Source organism: Eretmochelys imbricata, chromosome 2 (assembly GCF_965152235.1).
Source record: "Eretmochelys imbricata isolate rEreImb1 chromosome 2, rEreImb1.hap1, whole genome shotgun sequence".
In the NCBI taxonomy this organism is placed as follows: domain Eukaryota; kingdom Metazoa; phylum Chordata; order Testudines; family Cheloniidae; genus Eretmochelys; species Eretmochelys imbricata.
Genome location: NC_135573.1, coordinates 103643400 through 103660478, shown reverse-complemented (window position 1 = coordinate 103660478; position 17079 = coordinate 103643400). Strand labels below are relative to the sequence as shown.

Genomic DNA, 17079 nt, shown 5'->3' with positions numbered 1-17079 from the left:
GCGAGGGTAAGGCCTTGGGGGAAGGGGTGGAGTGGGGGCAGGGCCTGGAGCAGAGCTGGGGGTCGAGCACCTCCCGGCACTTTGGAAAGCCAGTGCCTGTGACTGCAGAGAGACATGTGAAATTGGATAGAAGAAAGTACTGAAGAATATATTCTAAAGCACAATCTTGCTCTAGCAAGATGTACTATAGTAAATGGACTTATAGTTTCCCCCCATCTTTAACAGTCATGAATTTCTTCCCGTAGTTACTTATCTGGAATAGCTAGAGACTGAATCAGAAAAAAACCTTCACTTTGGTTCTCCTATATGACAACACAGTATGCTACTGTTAGTTAGGTTACTTGGATTCCTGCTAATCTTTTAAATAAGGAGACTTCCTTTTGACTGAAGTTTTAGAATTGGTTATACTAATCTTTTAGATGGTTAAAGCATATGCAATAGAGCCAAGCAATGACTGTCAAGGAAACTTCTTTGTAGCAAATGAATTTCTTGCTGATCAAAGGACTACACCCTAAAAGTAGTCTTAAAAAAAAAAAGCATAAAACAACTGTCTTAATGAAAAACAGGCCTGATGCTGCCTGTCTGGTGCAAAACACTTATTGACTGGACCTCATAATGTTAAATAAATTAAACAAGTATTTTACAATTAATTGTGTATCATTATCGCCAAAAGTAATTTTTATGACATTTTGCTAGGTCTTCAGGGAGTTTAATTTATTCATGTCCCTGATTAAATCAAACCGCCCTGAAGCAGATATTGATTCATATTGCCAATACCATTATGAACATACATGGTGTGATCATTGTATTACCATATCGTCTGTATGCAGGGTCAGATTAGGATGATTACTGGTGCCTATTACAGCAACACAGTGGAAAATATTTAAGCAGTTTTGAAATGTAATCTGTGCAAATAAATATATATATGGAGCTTATATTACTATAAAATTATGTTTATACACACTTGGTTAAGCAAATTTATTTAATTTTGGCTACATCCATGAAGATATTTCAGGATTCCCAGCCAATTGTAACAGTAAAGAGACTAATAGGTGCTATATATAGAATACTTCTCAAAAGTATTTGTGTTTTTGGTGTACATTTGTTTTGGAAGGGACATTCAACATAACAAATATATCCCTAGTCTTAGGTTGCTACGTTGTTCAGTAAAACTGTTACCTCTGCTTTCCTTTCTTGGTTATACAAAATTTGGAAACAATTGCAAATCCTTAAAACCTATTCATGATGCGCTTAATTGTATTTCACAATCCATTACTGCTTTGATTCAAGATTTCCATTTCTGAACTTATTCCAATAACATCTGTGGTAAAGAAGACATTGTGGTTTCTCCTTCTGTTCTTTGCAAATTTCAGCTACAAAATATTGTCCCATGACAAAATAAAGTACTCAGTCCCTTCTACTTAATTTTCTGCTCTGTTCTACTCAATTTTCATGATATTTCTTACCTCTTCTTCTAACCAGTCATTGTACTGTACAATGGTGGACATTGCGACATCTGCCCCTTTCATATAAAAGGTGATTTCCCCAGTAGATTCATCCTGCAATTTTAGGAAAACAGCAGAAGAAATATTTTGTCCACATTGTTTAATCAAAATGACCATAACTACAAAACAATCTTCTTATACTCTGATACAGTAAATAAATTTGAAATAGCCAATAGCAGTGACCATCACCCTTTAACATATACATAGCACCTTTCATACAAGTTCTCAAAGCACTTTACAAAAAGGTCAGCAAGTTTTATTACCAATTTAATTAATTTTATCCATAAAATGTGCACATCTTAGCCTTTTGGGGCATATTCACAACTAAAATCCACAAACTGGTAGGGTAAACTGACTGCACCACATTTTATACATTGAGAGAAACTGAGGAAGAGGCAATGTCCCAAATTTTCAAAAAATGATCTATAATTTTGGGGGTCTCAGTTTTTGGGAGCCCAACTTTACATATCTAAGGTCTGATTTACAGAGGTGCTGAACACTTACAATTCCAAATGAAGTCAATGCACGATACAGGTGCTCGGCATTTTTGGAAATTAGTCCTTAAATAGCTAAAATTTGGTTGCTCTAAAAACGGAGGCAAAATTACAGGGGTCACTTTTGAATAGTGGACCTAAATGATTTGCCCAAGATCACAAAGTGCATCAGTAGCAGAGTTGAAAATAAAGCCTGGATTTCTTAACTCCTAGACTCTGTTCTAACTACTGGAAGGTTCTTCCTCTTTTGTGATATACAGCACAAATACATTTCTGTGTTAAAGCTGACACCTTTCCCACAGATACATAAGTCTTCCCATTAAGATCATACGTAGGGCTGCTGATTTTAGGTTTTAACTGACAACACTGACAAAACACTCCCAATTAAAAAATAAAATAAAAAATAAAATTGGTGTTCATCCAATAAACACTGGAAAAACACTGGAAATGGTTATTTGTATCTAAAGGCCTATCTGCATGGAGCAGTAACATGGACCCCAGTAACAGGGGTGTGATTTATAAAACACACAAACATGCTGCACATTGACTGGCCTGTGTGGCCTGTGCTAGTGTGCACTAAAGGTTCCCTTGTATGCTTAAACGTAGTGCTGTTTGAAACAGTACTATGTTAAAGTGCACCAAGGAACATTACGAAGAGATACTCAGAGTATACTACCATAACGAGTAATGTATGAAACATACATTACTCATCACTTTTTCATACTATGAAAAAGCCCTGAATTTTGGACACCTATATAAAACTCACATGATTGGAGTACTGTCATGGATGGATTTAAGATGTTCAGGAAGGACAGACAGGGCAGAAAAGGTGGGGGAGCTGCACTGTTTGTAAGAGAGCAGTATGACTGCTCAGAGCTCAAGAATGAAACTGCAGAAAAACCTGAGAGTCTCTGGATTAAGTTTAGAAGTCTGAGCAACAAGGGTGATGTCGTGGTGGGAGTCAACTATAGACCACCGGACCAGGGGGATGAGGAGGACGAGGCTTTCTTCCGGCAACTCGCAGGAGTTACTAGATCGTACGCCCTGGTTCTCATGGGAGACTTCAATCACCCTGATATCTTCTGGGAGAGCAATACAGCAGTGCACAGACAATCTAGGAAGCTTTTGGAAAATGTAGGGGACAATTTCCTGGTGCAAGTGCTGGAGGAACCAACTAGGGGCAGAGCTCTGCTTGAACTGCTGCTCACAAACCAGGAAGAATTAGTAGGGGAAGCAAAAGTGGATGGGAACCTGAGAGGCAGTGACCATGAGATGGTTGAGTTCAGGATCCTGACACAAGAAAGAAAGAAAAGCATCAGAATATGGACCCTAGACTTCAGAAAAGCGGACTTTGACTCCCTCAGGGAACTGATGGGCAAGATCTCCTGGGAGAATAACATGAGGGGGGAAGGAGTCCAGGAGAGCTGGCTGTATTTTAAAGAATCCTTATTGAGGTTACAGGGACAAACCATCCGATGTGTAGAAAGAATAGTAAATACGGGAGGCGACCAGCTTGGCTTAACAGTGAAATCCTTGCTGATCTTAAATACAAAAAAGAAGCTTAAAAGAAGTGGAAGATTGGACAAATGACCAGGGATGAGCATAAAAATATTGCTCGGGCATGCAGGAGTGAAATCAGGAAGGCCAAATCACACCTGGAGTTGCAGATAGCAAGAGATGTTAAGAGTAACAAGAAGGGTTTCTTCAGGTATGTTAGCAACAAGAAGGTGGTCAAGGAAAGTGTGGGCCCCTTACTGAATGAGGGAGGCAACCTAGTGACAGAGGATATGGAAAAAGCTAATGTACTCAATGCTTTTTTTGCCTTTGTCTTCACGAACAAGGTCAGCTCCCAGACTGCTGCACTGGGCAGCACAGCATGGGGAGGAGGTGGCCAGCCCTCTGTGGAGAAAGAAGTGTGGTTCGGGACTATTTAGAAAAGCTGGACATGCACAAGTCCATGGGGCCGGATGCGTTGCATCCGAGAGTGATAAAGGAGTTGGCGGATGTGATTGCAGAGCCATTGGCCATTATCTTTGAAAACTCATGGCGATCCGGGGAAGTCCCGGACGACTGAAAAAGGCTAATGTAGTGCCCATCTTTAAAAAAGGGAAGGAGGAGGATCCTGGGAACTATAGGCCAGTCAGCCTCACCTCAGTCCCTGGAAAAATCATGGAGCAGGTCCTCAAGGAATCAATTCTGAAGCACTTAGAGGAGAGGAAAGTGATCAGGAACAGTCAGCATGGATTCACCAAGGGCAAGCCATGTCTGACTAATCTAATTGCCTTCTATGATGAGATAACTGGCTCTGTGGATGAAGGGAAAGTGGTGGACGTGTTGTTCCTTGACTTTAGCAAAGCTTTTGACACGGTCTCCCACAGTATTCTTGCCAGCAAGTTAAAGAAGTATGGGCTGGATGAATGGACTATAAGGTGGATAGAAAGCTGGCTAGATTGTCGGGCTCAACGGGTAGTGATCAATGGGTCCATGTCTAGTTGGCAGCTGGTATCAAGTGGAGTGCCCCAAGGGTCGGTCCTGGGGCCGGTTTTGTTCAATATCTTCATAAATGATCTGGAGTATGGTGTGGATTGCACCCTCAGCAAGTTTGTAGATGACACTAAACTGGGAGGAGAGGTAAATACGCTGGAGGGTAGGGATAGGATACAGAGGGACCTAGACAAATTAGAGGATTGGGCCAAAAGAAATATGATGAGGTTCAACAAGGACAAGTGCAGAGTCCTGCACTTAGGACGGAAGAATCCAATGCACCGCTACAGACTAAGGACCAAATAGCTAGGCAGCAGTTCTGCAGAAAAGGACCTAGGGGCTACAGTGGATGAGAAGCTGGATATGAGTCAACAGTGTGCCCTTGTTGCCAAGAAGGCCAATGCCATTTTAGGATGTATAAGTAGGGGCATTGCCAGCAGATCGAGGGATGTGATCGTTCTCCTCTATTCGACACTGGTGAGGCCTCATCTGGAGTACTGTGTCTAGTTTTGGGCCCCGCACTACAAGAAGGATGTGGAAAAATTGGATAGAGTCCAGCGGAGGGCAACAAAAATGATTAGGGGACTGGAACACATGAGTTATGAGGAGAGGCTGAGGGAACTGGGGATGTTTAGTCTACGGAAGAGAAGAATGAGGGGGGATTTGATAGCTGCTTTTTACTACCTGAAAGGGGGTTCCAAAGAGGATGGCTCTAGACTGTTCTCAGTGGTAGCAGATGACAGAACAAGGTGTAATGGTCTCAGGTTGCAGTGGGGGAAATTTAGGTTGGATATTAGGAAAAAATTTTTCACTAGGAGGGTGGTGAAACACTGGAATGCGTTACCTAGGGAGGTGGTGGAATCTCTTTCCTTAAAAGTTTTTAAGGTCAGGCTTGACCTACCTGGGATGATTTAATTGGGGATCGGTCCTGCTTTGAGCAGGGGTTGGACTAGATGACCTCCTGAGGTCCCTTCCAACCCTGATATTCTATGATTCTATGAAACTCCAATACTGCTAAAAATAAATGAAGCCCTAAAGAAAAGAAAAACCAGAAGCCCTAATTATACATTATTATTTGTATAGTATAAAATGTAGGCTAGGTGATTTGAAAATGGAAAGAGGACAATATTCCCATCCAGAAATGCTTACAATCCACTTAGACAATAGAAATAGGAAGGCTGGAGATATTGTATACTTCTGTAAGAAGTTGCACTGTATTTTAATGAAACATAATTTGATACAATGATATAGTAATACAAAGTCACATAATATCGCTCAAATCGTTATTCCACAATTTACAAATCACTTTCTTAATAAAGTCTAAAGATATTTTTGTGCAGATGCACTTCCCCAGAAGTGACTGGTAATATAATTACCAATTAAACTTTATGACCATAAAATATTGCTAAACTTTTTGTAAAATACACTTTATTTTACAACCAAGTTCTGAAAATCAAAAATAGACAACAGAATTGCCAGCTTCTGAGGTCAGTCCTTTTGTTAAAGTATTTCCACCTACATTTTACAAAAACAATCCTAATTCAATTTATTCTTCCTTGTATTATTATGAAGTATTTTTGGCTGCTGTGGTTGAGGTTGTTTCAACATTTCCCTTAGGAACCTCTATTTCTAGCACTTTGGTCTGGATCCACAAAGGGACCTAGGTATTGCAATGCTGAGTGCTGCAATGCCTACCTTTTAGGTGCCTAGAAAAATCACAGGAACAACACTGCAATCCACAACACCTGAAAATGGAACAGCTTCAACAGGAGAGACTGAAGGAATCCTACATCAGAATATCCCATAGCTCACTTGTTAGACCATTCTCCTGAAGAATAGGAAACCCCTGTTCACATCATTTGATCCCCTCAGGCAGAGGGGAACTGAAACTGAGTCTTCCATATCCCAGGCAATTGCTCTAACCACTGGGCTATAAGTTATAAGGTAGGCACCACCAGCCAGATTTTGAGTAAGACCTACTCTAGTAGGCGGCCCCTGAGCAAGCCTACCTGATTGGACCCTGTACATAAGATAGGCGGGTGAATGCCCATCTTCCCCTGGTTTGTGGATCACTCTGGGGAGTAGGAAAGAGATAAATGTCTAGAGTGGGGCAGTGCATGCCCAGATGTAAAAATATTAGGTGTTTAGAGATTTTGTACCCTGAAAACTTAGGTACCTACAGAGTTAGGAGTTATAAGGATCACAGTGAAGACTAAAACTAGGACATGTGTGCCTAAACCTCAGACTTAGGGAATGTTTACACTTCAGTTAGGCACATGGTTGGCCTGTGCCAGCTGACTCGGGCTTGTGGGGTTCAAGCTTAGGGGCCTGTTTAACTGCAGTGTAGACTTCTGGGCTTGGAATGGAGCCAGACTCTGCGACCCCGTGAGATAGGAGGGTCCCAGAGCTTGGGCTGCACCCGGGCCTGTAAATCTACATTGCAATTAAAGAACCCCACAGCCTGAACCCTGGGAGACTGAGTCAGCTGGCACAGGCCAGCCCTGGGTTTTTAACTGCAGTGTAGACATACCCTTCGGCACCTAAAAACCTTTGTGGATCTGCGCCCTTGTGTCTCAGCCACTGTCAGTCACTAACTTGCCCCTGTATATTAAAGTACATTTGGTACTTGAATATTACTCTTAAGTCTTGGAACTTTAACAGAACTATAATAGGTACAATGGGGAAATTAAAACTGGAGTTTTAGGTTGTGATTGTGGAAGCTGCTCTATACATGAAGTATTGAAGTCAATTTGGCCCCATGTTGTTGGAGAGTTCCACCTAAATGGAGCACCTTGCAGCAGAGACTGTCTTAATTTTTTACAGTATCTTGTTGAATATTTTGTTGACAAACGAGTGTTATTTACAAACTTTCCAAGTTTTATGTTTGAAACGTTTGAAAAATATGTAAACTATCCATACTTTGAAATGTTATATTGAGTAAACAGGTACACTGTAAAAAAAAAAGCTCTTAGTAACAACAAACAATTTAAAGAATACTTAAAACATTTACCCGGACTATGATTCCCATGCGTTTGCTCTCAGATGTGAAGGGGAAAACTTGCAGAATATAATATGTCAGAATCTGTCCTCCTGGAGTCTTCAGTTGCATTGAGGTCAGATCCCTGTTAACCAGAGTAAGACCAACACTCTCTGTCCATTGTACCAGAGCTACCTAAAGAAAAGCATGTTGAAGTGTTAAAGGTCAATTATACCCTTGTGTAAACTACACTAAAGCCAAACAACTGACTTCAGCTTAAAGGTCAAGACTCTTCCTAAGCCACTAAGAAAAACAAACCTCATGTACAGTGGAAGAGAATTTAAACATGGAAATATTTTTGTATAAGATGAAAATATAACAATAAGGGTACATGTATTTTTATAAACTCACTATAAAGCACATAAACAGGTTTATTTGGGTTTATTTCTCACGCACAGAAAGTTATTTACTGAAGAGAGGTTGTACCATCATTAGAGTGTACCATGCAGAAATATTTTCCTGTAACAGTTTAGTACTAAAATGGGTTGTTTTTTCTAAAGGAATGTGTTCATTTAGAGTTAACAGAGGACATATCAAAGGGTGTATGCAAAACATAATACAATAATAAATCTGTCTTCTACAATGTTCATAAAAACATTAATAAAAAACCAATGAATACAAAGTAATGGGAGTAATTCAGCGTTAAGCATTTTTTGTAACTTTGTAGTTTCATAGATGTTTACTTATTACAATTTTTAAACAGACAACAAAAAGCTTGTAACTTGTAACTTAATGTTTTTCAGCATACTGTAGTCACTTAAACGTATAAGCTGATTACTTTTCTTATAAAATGTACTATATCAGGGTTTCTGCCTAGTAAACCACATATGAAACAACCCTTTACAAATCTAGATCAACCAAAAGTGCTTAGTGAAGTAGTCTGTTTTCCTTAGGGTGGTGATGGGGGGACTACTGCATTGTACAAATTTCATAAGCACTGGCTAAAATTAATTCCATTGCATCTTAAATACACACCCTAGGGAACTGCAAAAGAATTATGAACTTCATATTTTTCCTCTAATGAAGAAGCATTTTTGAAAAGTTGCTAAACTTAGTAGCATGCTACTTACCTTCTGTTTTGTGCACAATGTTCTTTCGATACTGCGGTACCCTATTTTTCAATAGCATTATAATGACCATTGGAATTATTTAGCAAAAAATGGTTAAGTTAGGAAACCTGCTTTATCACTCTTTGATACACAAAAACCATTCCATAGTCTTTTACTGGGTAATATATGCAAATAGATTTATCCTCCAAAATTCTACTCCTCTGCCCTCTCCCCATTTATCAAACCTCACCAAGGGCTGGATTAGGTGTCTAATTACCTTTAAAAATCTAGCCCTAAGTTTTTAAGAATGATACTGACTATTGTGCTGAGGGCCAACATAAGTGGGTCTTAGTACAGGGCCTCTGCATTGGAGTCAATTTCGTTCTCAAAAGTTAAACCTAAACTAGCATAAAGCAGTACTGAAATCTTCAGCTGGTGTCAATTGTCATAGCTCCATTGACTTCAGTGGAGTCATGACAATTGATGTCAGCCGAGAATCTGCCCCAAGGTGAGTAGATCACTTTATGTAGCCCCTTATGGGAAGTTAAATTAGAAGGAAGTGGCCTGAGTGCTCTAACAAACTAATACAGGATATTGTCAGTGCCTGTAAATTCACTGTAGCACCAATAAATGAAAATATTGAAAAGAGATAGTTACTGGAAGAGAATAAGAACATTTTAAAAACAACATTTTTAGTTCCAAAATCACAGTGAAAGTCTATTAAAGATTTTCTTCTACAATAAAACTACCACATAAGCTGCAAATGATCCAATACTCCCAAGGTTAATTTTCAATTTTCACAGTGAAAGGTTACTATTACATTCTGACCTGTAAATTGCATCTTTCTGCTAATACCCTATCATCTCATTTGTGTCCCTTTGCAGCTAGGACTTAAGCGTTCTATATTTGGTGACTCACATGTGTTTATTATTTAGTTCATGCTTGGCTTCACAGACCATTTGAGTTAGTAGTTTGTAACACAGTCATTTTAGATTATACCTGGGCTACAACTCTATGAAGTTTGTTCAGAATTGATCACTAGTGGTACTGTAATCTAGCTGGATAATAAGGCACAAGAGTCAACTGTGTGGTTGAAAGGCTTCAGTTTAAGACCACTTTACATTGGTACCAGCCAGTTAAAACATGTGTTTGACCAACAGGACCCTGACAGTATCGAGAATGATATTGTTAAATCCTAGCTTCACATACCCAGAGTTCTCTAACATTCCTAAATTGATTCCCCAAATATTGTTCTGTGCATGCGAAAATAGGCTGTCCTCCTGCAAGATTTCTTCATGCCTGAACTTGGTACTAAAGGGCCAATTTCCATCAAAGGATGGCTTAACCTCACTCTTATCTTCCTGTTTGCTCCAACTCTGTACTTGGGTTTCAGTCATAGGCAGCTTGGGGGTCCTTGGGGAAAAAGTGTCAAGCTCTTTCTGAAGAGTTAAGGATTGCTGTACAAAATGACCAGCAAAAGTGTGGATTAGCTGCAAAAAGGGATTCAAAGCAGAGAAGAATGCTTATACAGGGAAAGAAATTTTACTAAATAGGACAGTGTGGGCAGCATAGTCACTAAAAAAACCGAAAACAAAAACCACACACCGCAGGCTACAAATTACTTTAATTAGAGTTAGTCTTAGTTGTATTATGTTTAACTTTACCATTTGAAGATTTTAACCTCTTTAATATGCTTGATTTTATACTTATATCATTATAAAGCTGAACTGCTCTTTTCTATTTAGTGTTAATCTGAGGTTTGGCACATCAAATGTTTTGGATCAGATAATTTTTTTCTTTAGAAAAAGTGGTAAGAATAAATATACTCTCTCTCAAGTTAAAAATGAATATAAATGTTAATAGTTCAACCTTAAAAGGACACAAACTCTCTACTTTTTAAATATAAAGCAGACACTTTATTCGCTTATGCTAAGATTTTTAAAAATAGGAGTCTAATCTTGGGCTCCTAAATTAATGTTTCTGTACCTAAATAAGTGGTCTGATTTTCAAACATGCTGAACACTTGCATTTGCTTTTGACGTCAATAGAAGCTGCTTGGTTTTCATGACTTTTAAAAATCAGGCCACTAAATTAATATCCTAACTTTAGGCTCCTATTTTTAAAAATTCGGGTGTTAGCATATGTTACAGATGTATATACATAGCATATTTAGCAAATATACATACTATATTTTGGCTAACAACTATGAGAATTTGGGGTTCTTATTTTGGGTACCACGGGGTTCCCATATTTTCTGTCATAGCAATAAGAACATATTAAAAGTAACGAAAAATAAAAACAAACAATATTTAAGTTACATTCCTTATTTCATATACTTTTGACTTTTAGGAAAATTAGATTTGAATGATATACTTGGTTTTACTTTTTCAACTAAACATTGGTTTAATGTATGTATTTTTGAAGGCAGAATACTTTTGGTTAAAAGACATTTCAGTGCTAAAAATATAATGACCAGCTGCAAAGTGGGGGGGGAGGAGGGGGAGATATATAAAGAAGTATTAATAGTAGAATTGGCATGAATACCCAAACTGGGTATTTGTGCAAATACTACTTATGTGTTGAATACCAGTGGAGGGGCAAGAGGAAAGGCCTTACCAAAGTATCCCCTTTCTTTGGGGCAGTTGGACTCTGTTGCCACTCTTCTGGAGTTTACTACTGCAACTCTATTCCCTTTGCTCTGCATCACTCTTCTGAAACTCTAACAGTAAAATTCACTTGCTCTGTAGTTTCTGAAGCATGATGCATTTTGGGGTATAAATACCAGGGAAAGCCTTAGAGCACAAAGTGAATGAAGCTTCAGCAATGGAACATGATGTAGAGGAGCTGCTGGGGACCGCTGTTGCCACCAAGGTAGCAGAATGTCTCTTTCCCTATCCCTTCCTGGCAATTGGGAATGAGCATCAGAAACAGGTATTACTTTTTTCTTTTTTTATGTATTCATTCCAAAATTAAGCTGATCCACTAATCTATGTAGTCATAACAGTCATGTGAATTCAGATGTGTTAATTTGCTACCACTGGTTACTGTTCCACCTAAAATAGTCTCTCTGGCCGTGGATACTGTCCCTCTCCATCAGTAGCGAAATAATACCTAAAGCAGCATCAAGTGGCTGCCCAACCTTAAGGACAAGCAATAAAAGTGATTTTACCAAGTGCTTTTAAGGCAAAACCAAATACTTTCCTTGGCATTTTGGAATGGGATAACTAAGGAACAGATATGCCAAAGCTTTACAAAAAAAGTTGCCCGCAACCTAATCTCTGAGGAGGTAGACCCATATCTAGGACCCTTATAACAGTTACTCTTATAACAGATGTACTTAGTTAGAACAGCAAAACCAGACTAATTATGTTTTCCTCCTTTTGTAGTGTTTTAACTGCTTTGAGATTTTTTCATAAGAAAAAAGCACTACACTGTGTGCAATGCAACATACAACGACTTGGTCAGCAAGCAGAATGGGCTAATAGGTTATGCATTAACTGCATTACAAAGAAACCTGCACTTCAAGTTGGCATTTAATTTAGTAGGATGTTTAGTATTTTTACCAACATGAGGAATGAAGGCAGACTGTACTATGCATGACTGTGTGGCTGACTTAGTGAATGTGCATATCTTGTGAGGTACATACAAAATGAGGCAGGGCTCCACAAGAGCCATTAGTAGCTTGCACAACACTGCACACTCCTTTCATTTAATAATTTGGCAACCTAGCCATCCTGTCTACTTAAATATTGTATCATTTGCCTAACAAAAGCACAAAATGAAAGATGTAAAACTAAACTGGAAGTTTCTAGAAAACTCCATAAAAATAGATAAGGTTGCTAAATGAGAACAATGTAGTTACCTATCACATCTGTCACATCTAGTATTTATTAAAGATAAAAAAATGAATGGTTAAGGACATCATAAATCTTACACTGCATATACAACCAAACATTATTCTAATCGAGTAATAAAATGCATATTTTATAACACAGCTATCTTAACTCTAACCTAAAATAAATACTATTCTTTCATCAATCTCAAAATATAAATAGCCTTTTGAAAAAGAAATAAAATGTGTATATGTACACACAGTTGTCACACTGATCAGCCTGAAAAACTCAACCTACATAATTTTATTATTAATCACTAATGTTCTATGTTTTCCCCACTAAACTTCATCTGTAACTTTATTCTTAGGAAACAGCAGTAACAAATTATTTACTGCAAAATTATGCATGTCAATTAATACAGATATTAACTGATAATATTTCGTATTTAACAAGTTAAGAAAGATACTTTAAAAAAACTCCCAAGCCTCAAGTCAACAATGTTATTAGTCAGAGTTAAGGTTGATGATTTAGATGAAATATGCATTGTTCAAGATATGCAGGAGAATGAAACACAGACCCAACAGTGGATTTTTAAGTGCAAAGCCTAGCCATTTGGGAAGGAGGAAGAGTCAGAGAAGCCTCATCTCTTTTCCTGCCTCATCTTCACAGAGGCACAATCTTCATATGAATTCCGGGAAGAAGAGGTAGGAGGAAGGCTTCAGAGTAACTGAGCCTGTCTTTCCCTTCACCTCTCACAAGCTCAGGAGTTGTCTGTTCCTCAGCTGCCTAGCCAAACACCCCCTACCTGCTGAGACTGGGGACACAGAGGCATTCCTTTATAACCTGATCAGAATAATGCATTTGTTTGTTAGTTCTGGGGGTTGCATAGGAGTTCTGTTCTTAACTATTCCTCTCCACATTTTTAAGTGATTAGTTTTTATTAATGATGTGATATTTAACTTGTGCTTATGCAGTTTTTTTTTTTTTTTTTTAAAAGGACGTTGTCACACTACCAACCCCTAAGACTCCTTTGTACCACTCCAGCAATGTAGAGTAGCTGGAAATGCAGTGTTTCGGTACAGTCGGTCAGAAATCCAAGTTTCCATTTTGCGGGAAAATCTGACATTTTGAATTTTCCTTTAGTCCTGAACTGGGAGAAAAAGTCAGTATTTTAAAATTTACTGCAGAATGGAAATGGCTAAATTTCATTTTGGAAACATCAAAATAACGATCCAAATTTTTAGTTTTGATAATGTCAAAACATTAAACTATAAAATACATATACAATAAAACATTAAATTAAAAGTTAAAGAAATAAATCAAAAGTCAGAACAAAAAAAGTCTAAATGAAATATTCCATTTTGATTCAAATTTCAAAAATTTTCTGCTGGAAATTTTATTCAAATTGACACATTCCTATGAAATGTTTTGATTTTGAGAAAGTAGCATTATCCAACAGAAAATTGTTATACTGAATTTTTTTCAGTCAGTTCTCATTTCTGGATACCTGGATATCCCGCTGATGTATCCAGTTCTAGACAACCCTCCCGCCGCCACACTTGGCATAGGGAACATAACCAAGGAAGGGGGATATCTGGAGCACTGCTGTGTTTTGGAGTTCTCCAATTGCTAGAATGGCCCACAGGGGCTGTTACAGCTTGGTGCAAGGTAGGGTATATCTACATTTTGAACTGGGGATGTAATTTCCAGTTTGAGGAGACGTACTCGCATTAGCTGTAATCTAGCTACTGTGCTAAAAGTAAGCGTAGCCACAGCAGCATGAGGGACTAGCTGCCCTGAGTACACACCCATCAGAGACCCTAGGATGTATTCAGGGCAGCTAGACCCTCTCATAGCTCCTGTCACAGAAGCTATACTCTATTTTTAGTGCTAGCACAGGTATGTTGCCTTGAGCTGGGAATCATACCCCCAGCTTGAAGTGTATACATACTCAAAGAGATATCCTAAGGTTGCTATTACTTGCTTTAAGCATTGAATCAGACCAAGCAACCCCAGGACTGAGGGCATAAAGATGGCATGTAGCTATCTCCCCCCCTCTTGGTTGTCTCCCTTCTTCTCCCCACTCCCTTTTGGCTCTGCACTGTGAAACACACGGTTGGATACAAGGATATAGCCCACTGCTTTGGGTTTTGCAACCGATTATATCTAGATGGCTTTCTATAACATATAGTTAGATAGCTTGGGTAAATTGAGATAAAGTTGACCTATGCATGTAACCTTTTGGATGGTGATCTGAATCAAACATATCCAATACTGTATAAAGTGTGCAGTATATCTCAGATTTAAACTGTTGCCTCATCTTGGCAAAGAGAAAATGATAATATGCTTTTTATGAAACCATGTTTAAATACCTCTTCGGACAGAGGCATGTAACTACTCTAAATCTTTCAGAAAATATTTGCTCAGTGTACTTTATAGCCCATGAACCAAACTCCACTTTCAGTTTAATCACTATAAATTGCGAATAACTTCACTGCAGCCAACAGAGTTACTTTTAATCTACACAAAATCAACCTGATGTACAAAGGATACACAGGATATGTACACACCATTTTAAAATTAAGACTATTCTTTGAGAATATATGGAGGTGGGGGAGAATTTTTTCACTATTGCTCTCCTACTGAGTGTTTCCAAGCGTTCAAGTTATTTTCTGTAAAGATTTGGGGGAATTCTCCCTACCTGTTCAGAAACAGTTCAAATGATTCCAATTTGCAGTGAAAAATACTCAGTGACTGCATTCCTTTGTTTATATTTACACATGATGATTTAGTGACGGACATTTGTATTTTATGATTTTTAATTAGGAACATTCATGGTTAAATATAATCAAATTATTAACTTAAAACGACAATCTGATCATCTGGGAAAACGCCAGTCAATATTCAAGATAGGGCATGGAGTAGTTATTCTTTGCGGGTCTCGAAGGTCATAGAAGTGATGGTTTTATGCTACTGAATAATTTGCTCTTCACAAATACATTGACAAAACAACACAATTAGTTTTGCTTCAATAAGCACACACACAAAAATGAATTAAACAATACAACATGTCACATATTTTACAGCTTTACTTTTGTAAACACAAAAGCTGCTTCACTACGGGCATATCATTTTCCTTTTCAAATAGTCAGCTTTGTATCCTTGTAATTAATTTTAGCAACTTTGTGGTCTCTTGCACATTAACATTTGAATGAGATGACTGACCATATCTTAATGTAACATTTAAATATTCCAAATGTTGGAATTAAATGTTTGGGAGTATAACAATGCAGGAAAAAGCATAACCAATAAATAGCTAGCAGATGAGGGTAAGCAGTCATTAAAAATCATGACATATCAATCTTTCTTGACCAAAGGAGGCCAAAGGTCTTGAAAGGCTCCTGTTCATAGCATGCTTCTGAATTACTTGGGTCTGTGACCTTTGTACTTTATTGCTCTACCTACTTAGTTTATATCCTTTTATGATTGTTCATTACATTAGATTAGCACTGGCTTTCCACAAGTGATGTGGACATACACTTATGACAGTTGAGCAAGAGTTGTTTTAGATTTTGTCAATGGCTTTCCCAGTGTGCACACATTGTTTGCTACGCTGTAGCTATAGAGGACAGAAGTGACAGACAAATGAAACTTTCCACTTTCAGGGAAAATGAAATATTGATCACTTATCATAAGAAACAATGAGCCTTGTATAAGTAGGGTTCACATTAAGAATACAAAATCAGTTACTTATCTCAGGCTACTCTAACACAATGACTACATATTTTATGGTGAATGTATCTACTCCTAAATGTGCATTTCTGTCATGATACCATATATAAATGGGATTGTGAAGAATTTCAAATGAATTCGTCATGCCAACTCATTAACTCTGTAATTTGTTTTCATTAGCCTATTTAAATGTTTCCTGTGTTTTCCCACATGGAAGAACAGTTTACAGTTAAACTGTCTATAATTTTTCATGTAATGTCTCTTACGAAAATGACAAACACTAGATTATATAAGACAGAAGGCCACCAATAAAATAATCTCTTCAACAGAATACAATCACTCCAGATCCATAAGCAAAATCTAAGAGAGCAGACTTGTAATACTGAGGAAGTACAATATATAAAGCTGGTTAAGTCTATTAAATGATAATGTTCTTTATTAACAAAATATGTTGTGATAGGTCAATGTTGAGGTTAAACAGAAAACATCAATTGAACCATTTTCCAAAATAAAGCTCCAGGGTGCAATATTCAGAGCACTTTATTCAATAAAAAATACTTTTAAAATGGTACTTTGGTGATTGGGAAACATTGGCATCATCTGTCAACCTAACTGCAGGAAAGTTCAATAAGCTAAATAATGAACCATTTACATTATTTTCCTTAGGCTCCAGTGATTTGCAAACATTGCATCAATAGAGCTCTTTAAAAAATTATGATAAAGACCTCCCAGTCTTTCACTTTCAGCTTTTTTTTTTTGGTCATGTTGCAATGTTTACATTATTTAAATGTTTTTGTGGCTTCATATTGATATTTTACCCAATAGCAATATCCTATTAAATTAAAAGATATGTGTTTGATGTACTAATTTTACTAGTTTCAAAGAGAGGCAAATTAATTTTAAAAGATTAAAAAAAACACTTAGGGCTGTATCTTCAAAAGACGG

At 37.7% G+C, this 17079-nt stretch overlaps 1 protein-coding gene across 2 annotated transcripts in view; it reads right to left on the bottom strand.

The window, feature by feature from the left end:
- ATP9B (ATPase phospholipid transporting 9B) overlaps positions 1-17079 on the bottom strand; it is a 294054-nt gene that overhangs the window by 27552 nt on the left and 249423 nt on the right. For both annotated transcript variants that reach the window (XM_077810530.1, XM_077810529.1), the window contains exons 16-17: positions 7494-7655; positions 1467-1559 (exon numbers count right to left, since the gene is read on the bottom strand). In XM_077810530.1, coding sequence (XP_077666656.1) covers positions 1467-1559; positions 7494-7655 — 255 coding nt within the window. The remainder of the gene's footprint in view (positions 1-1466; positions 1560-7493; positions 7656-17079) is intronic.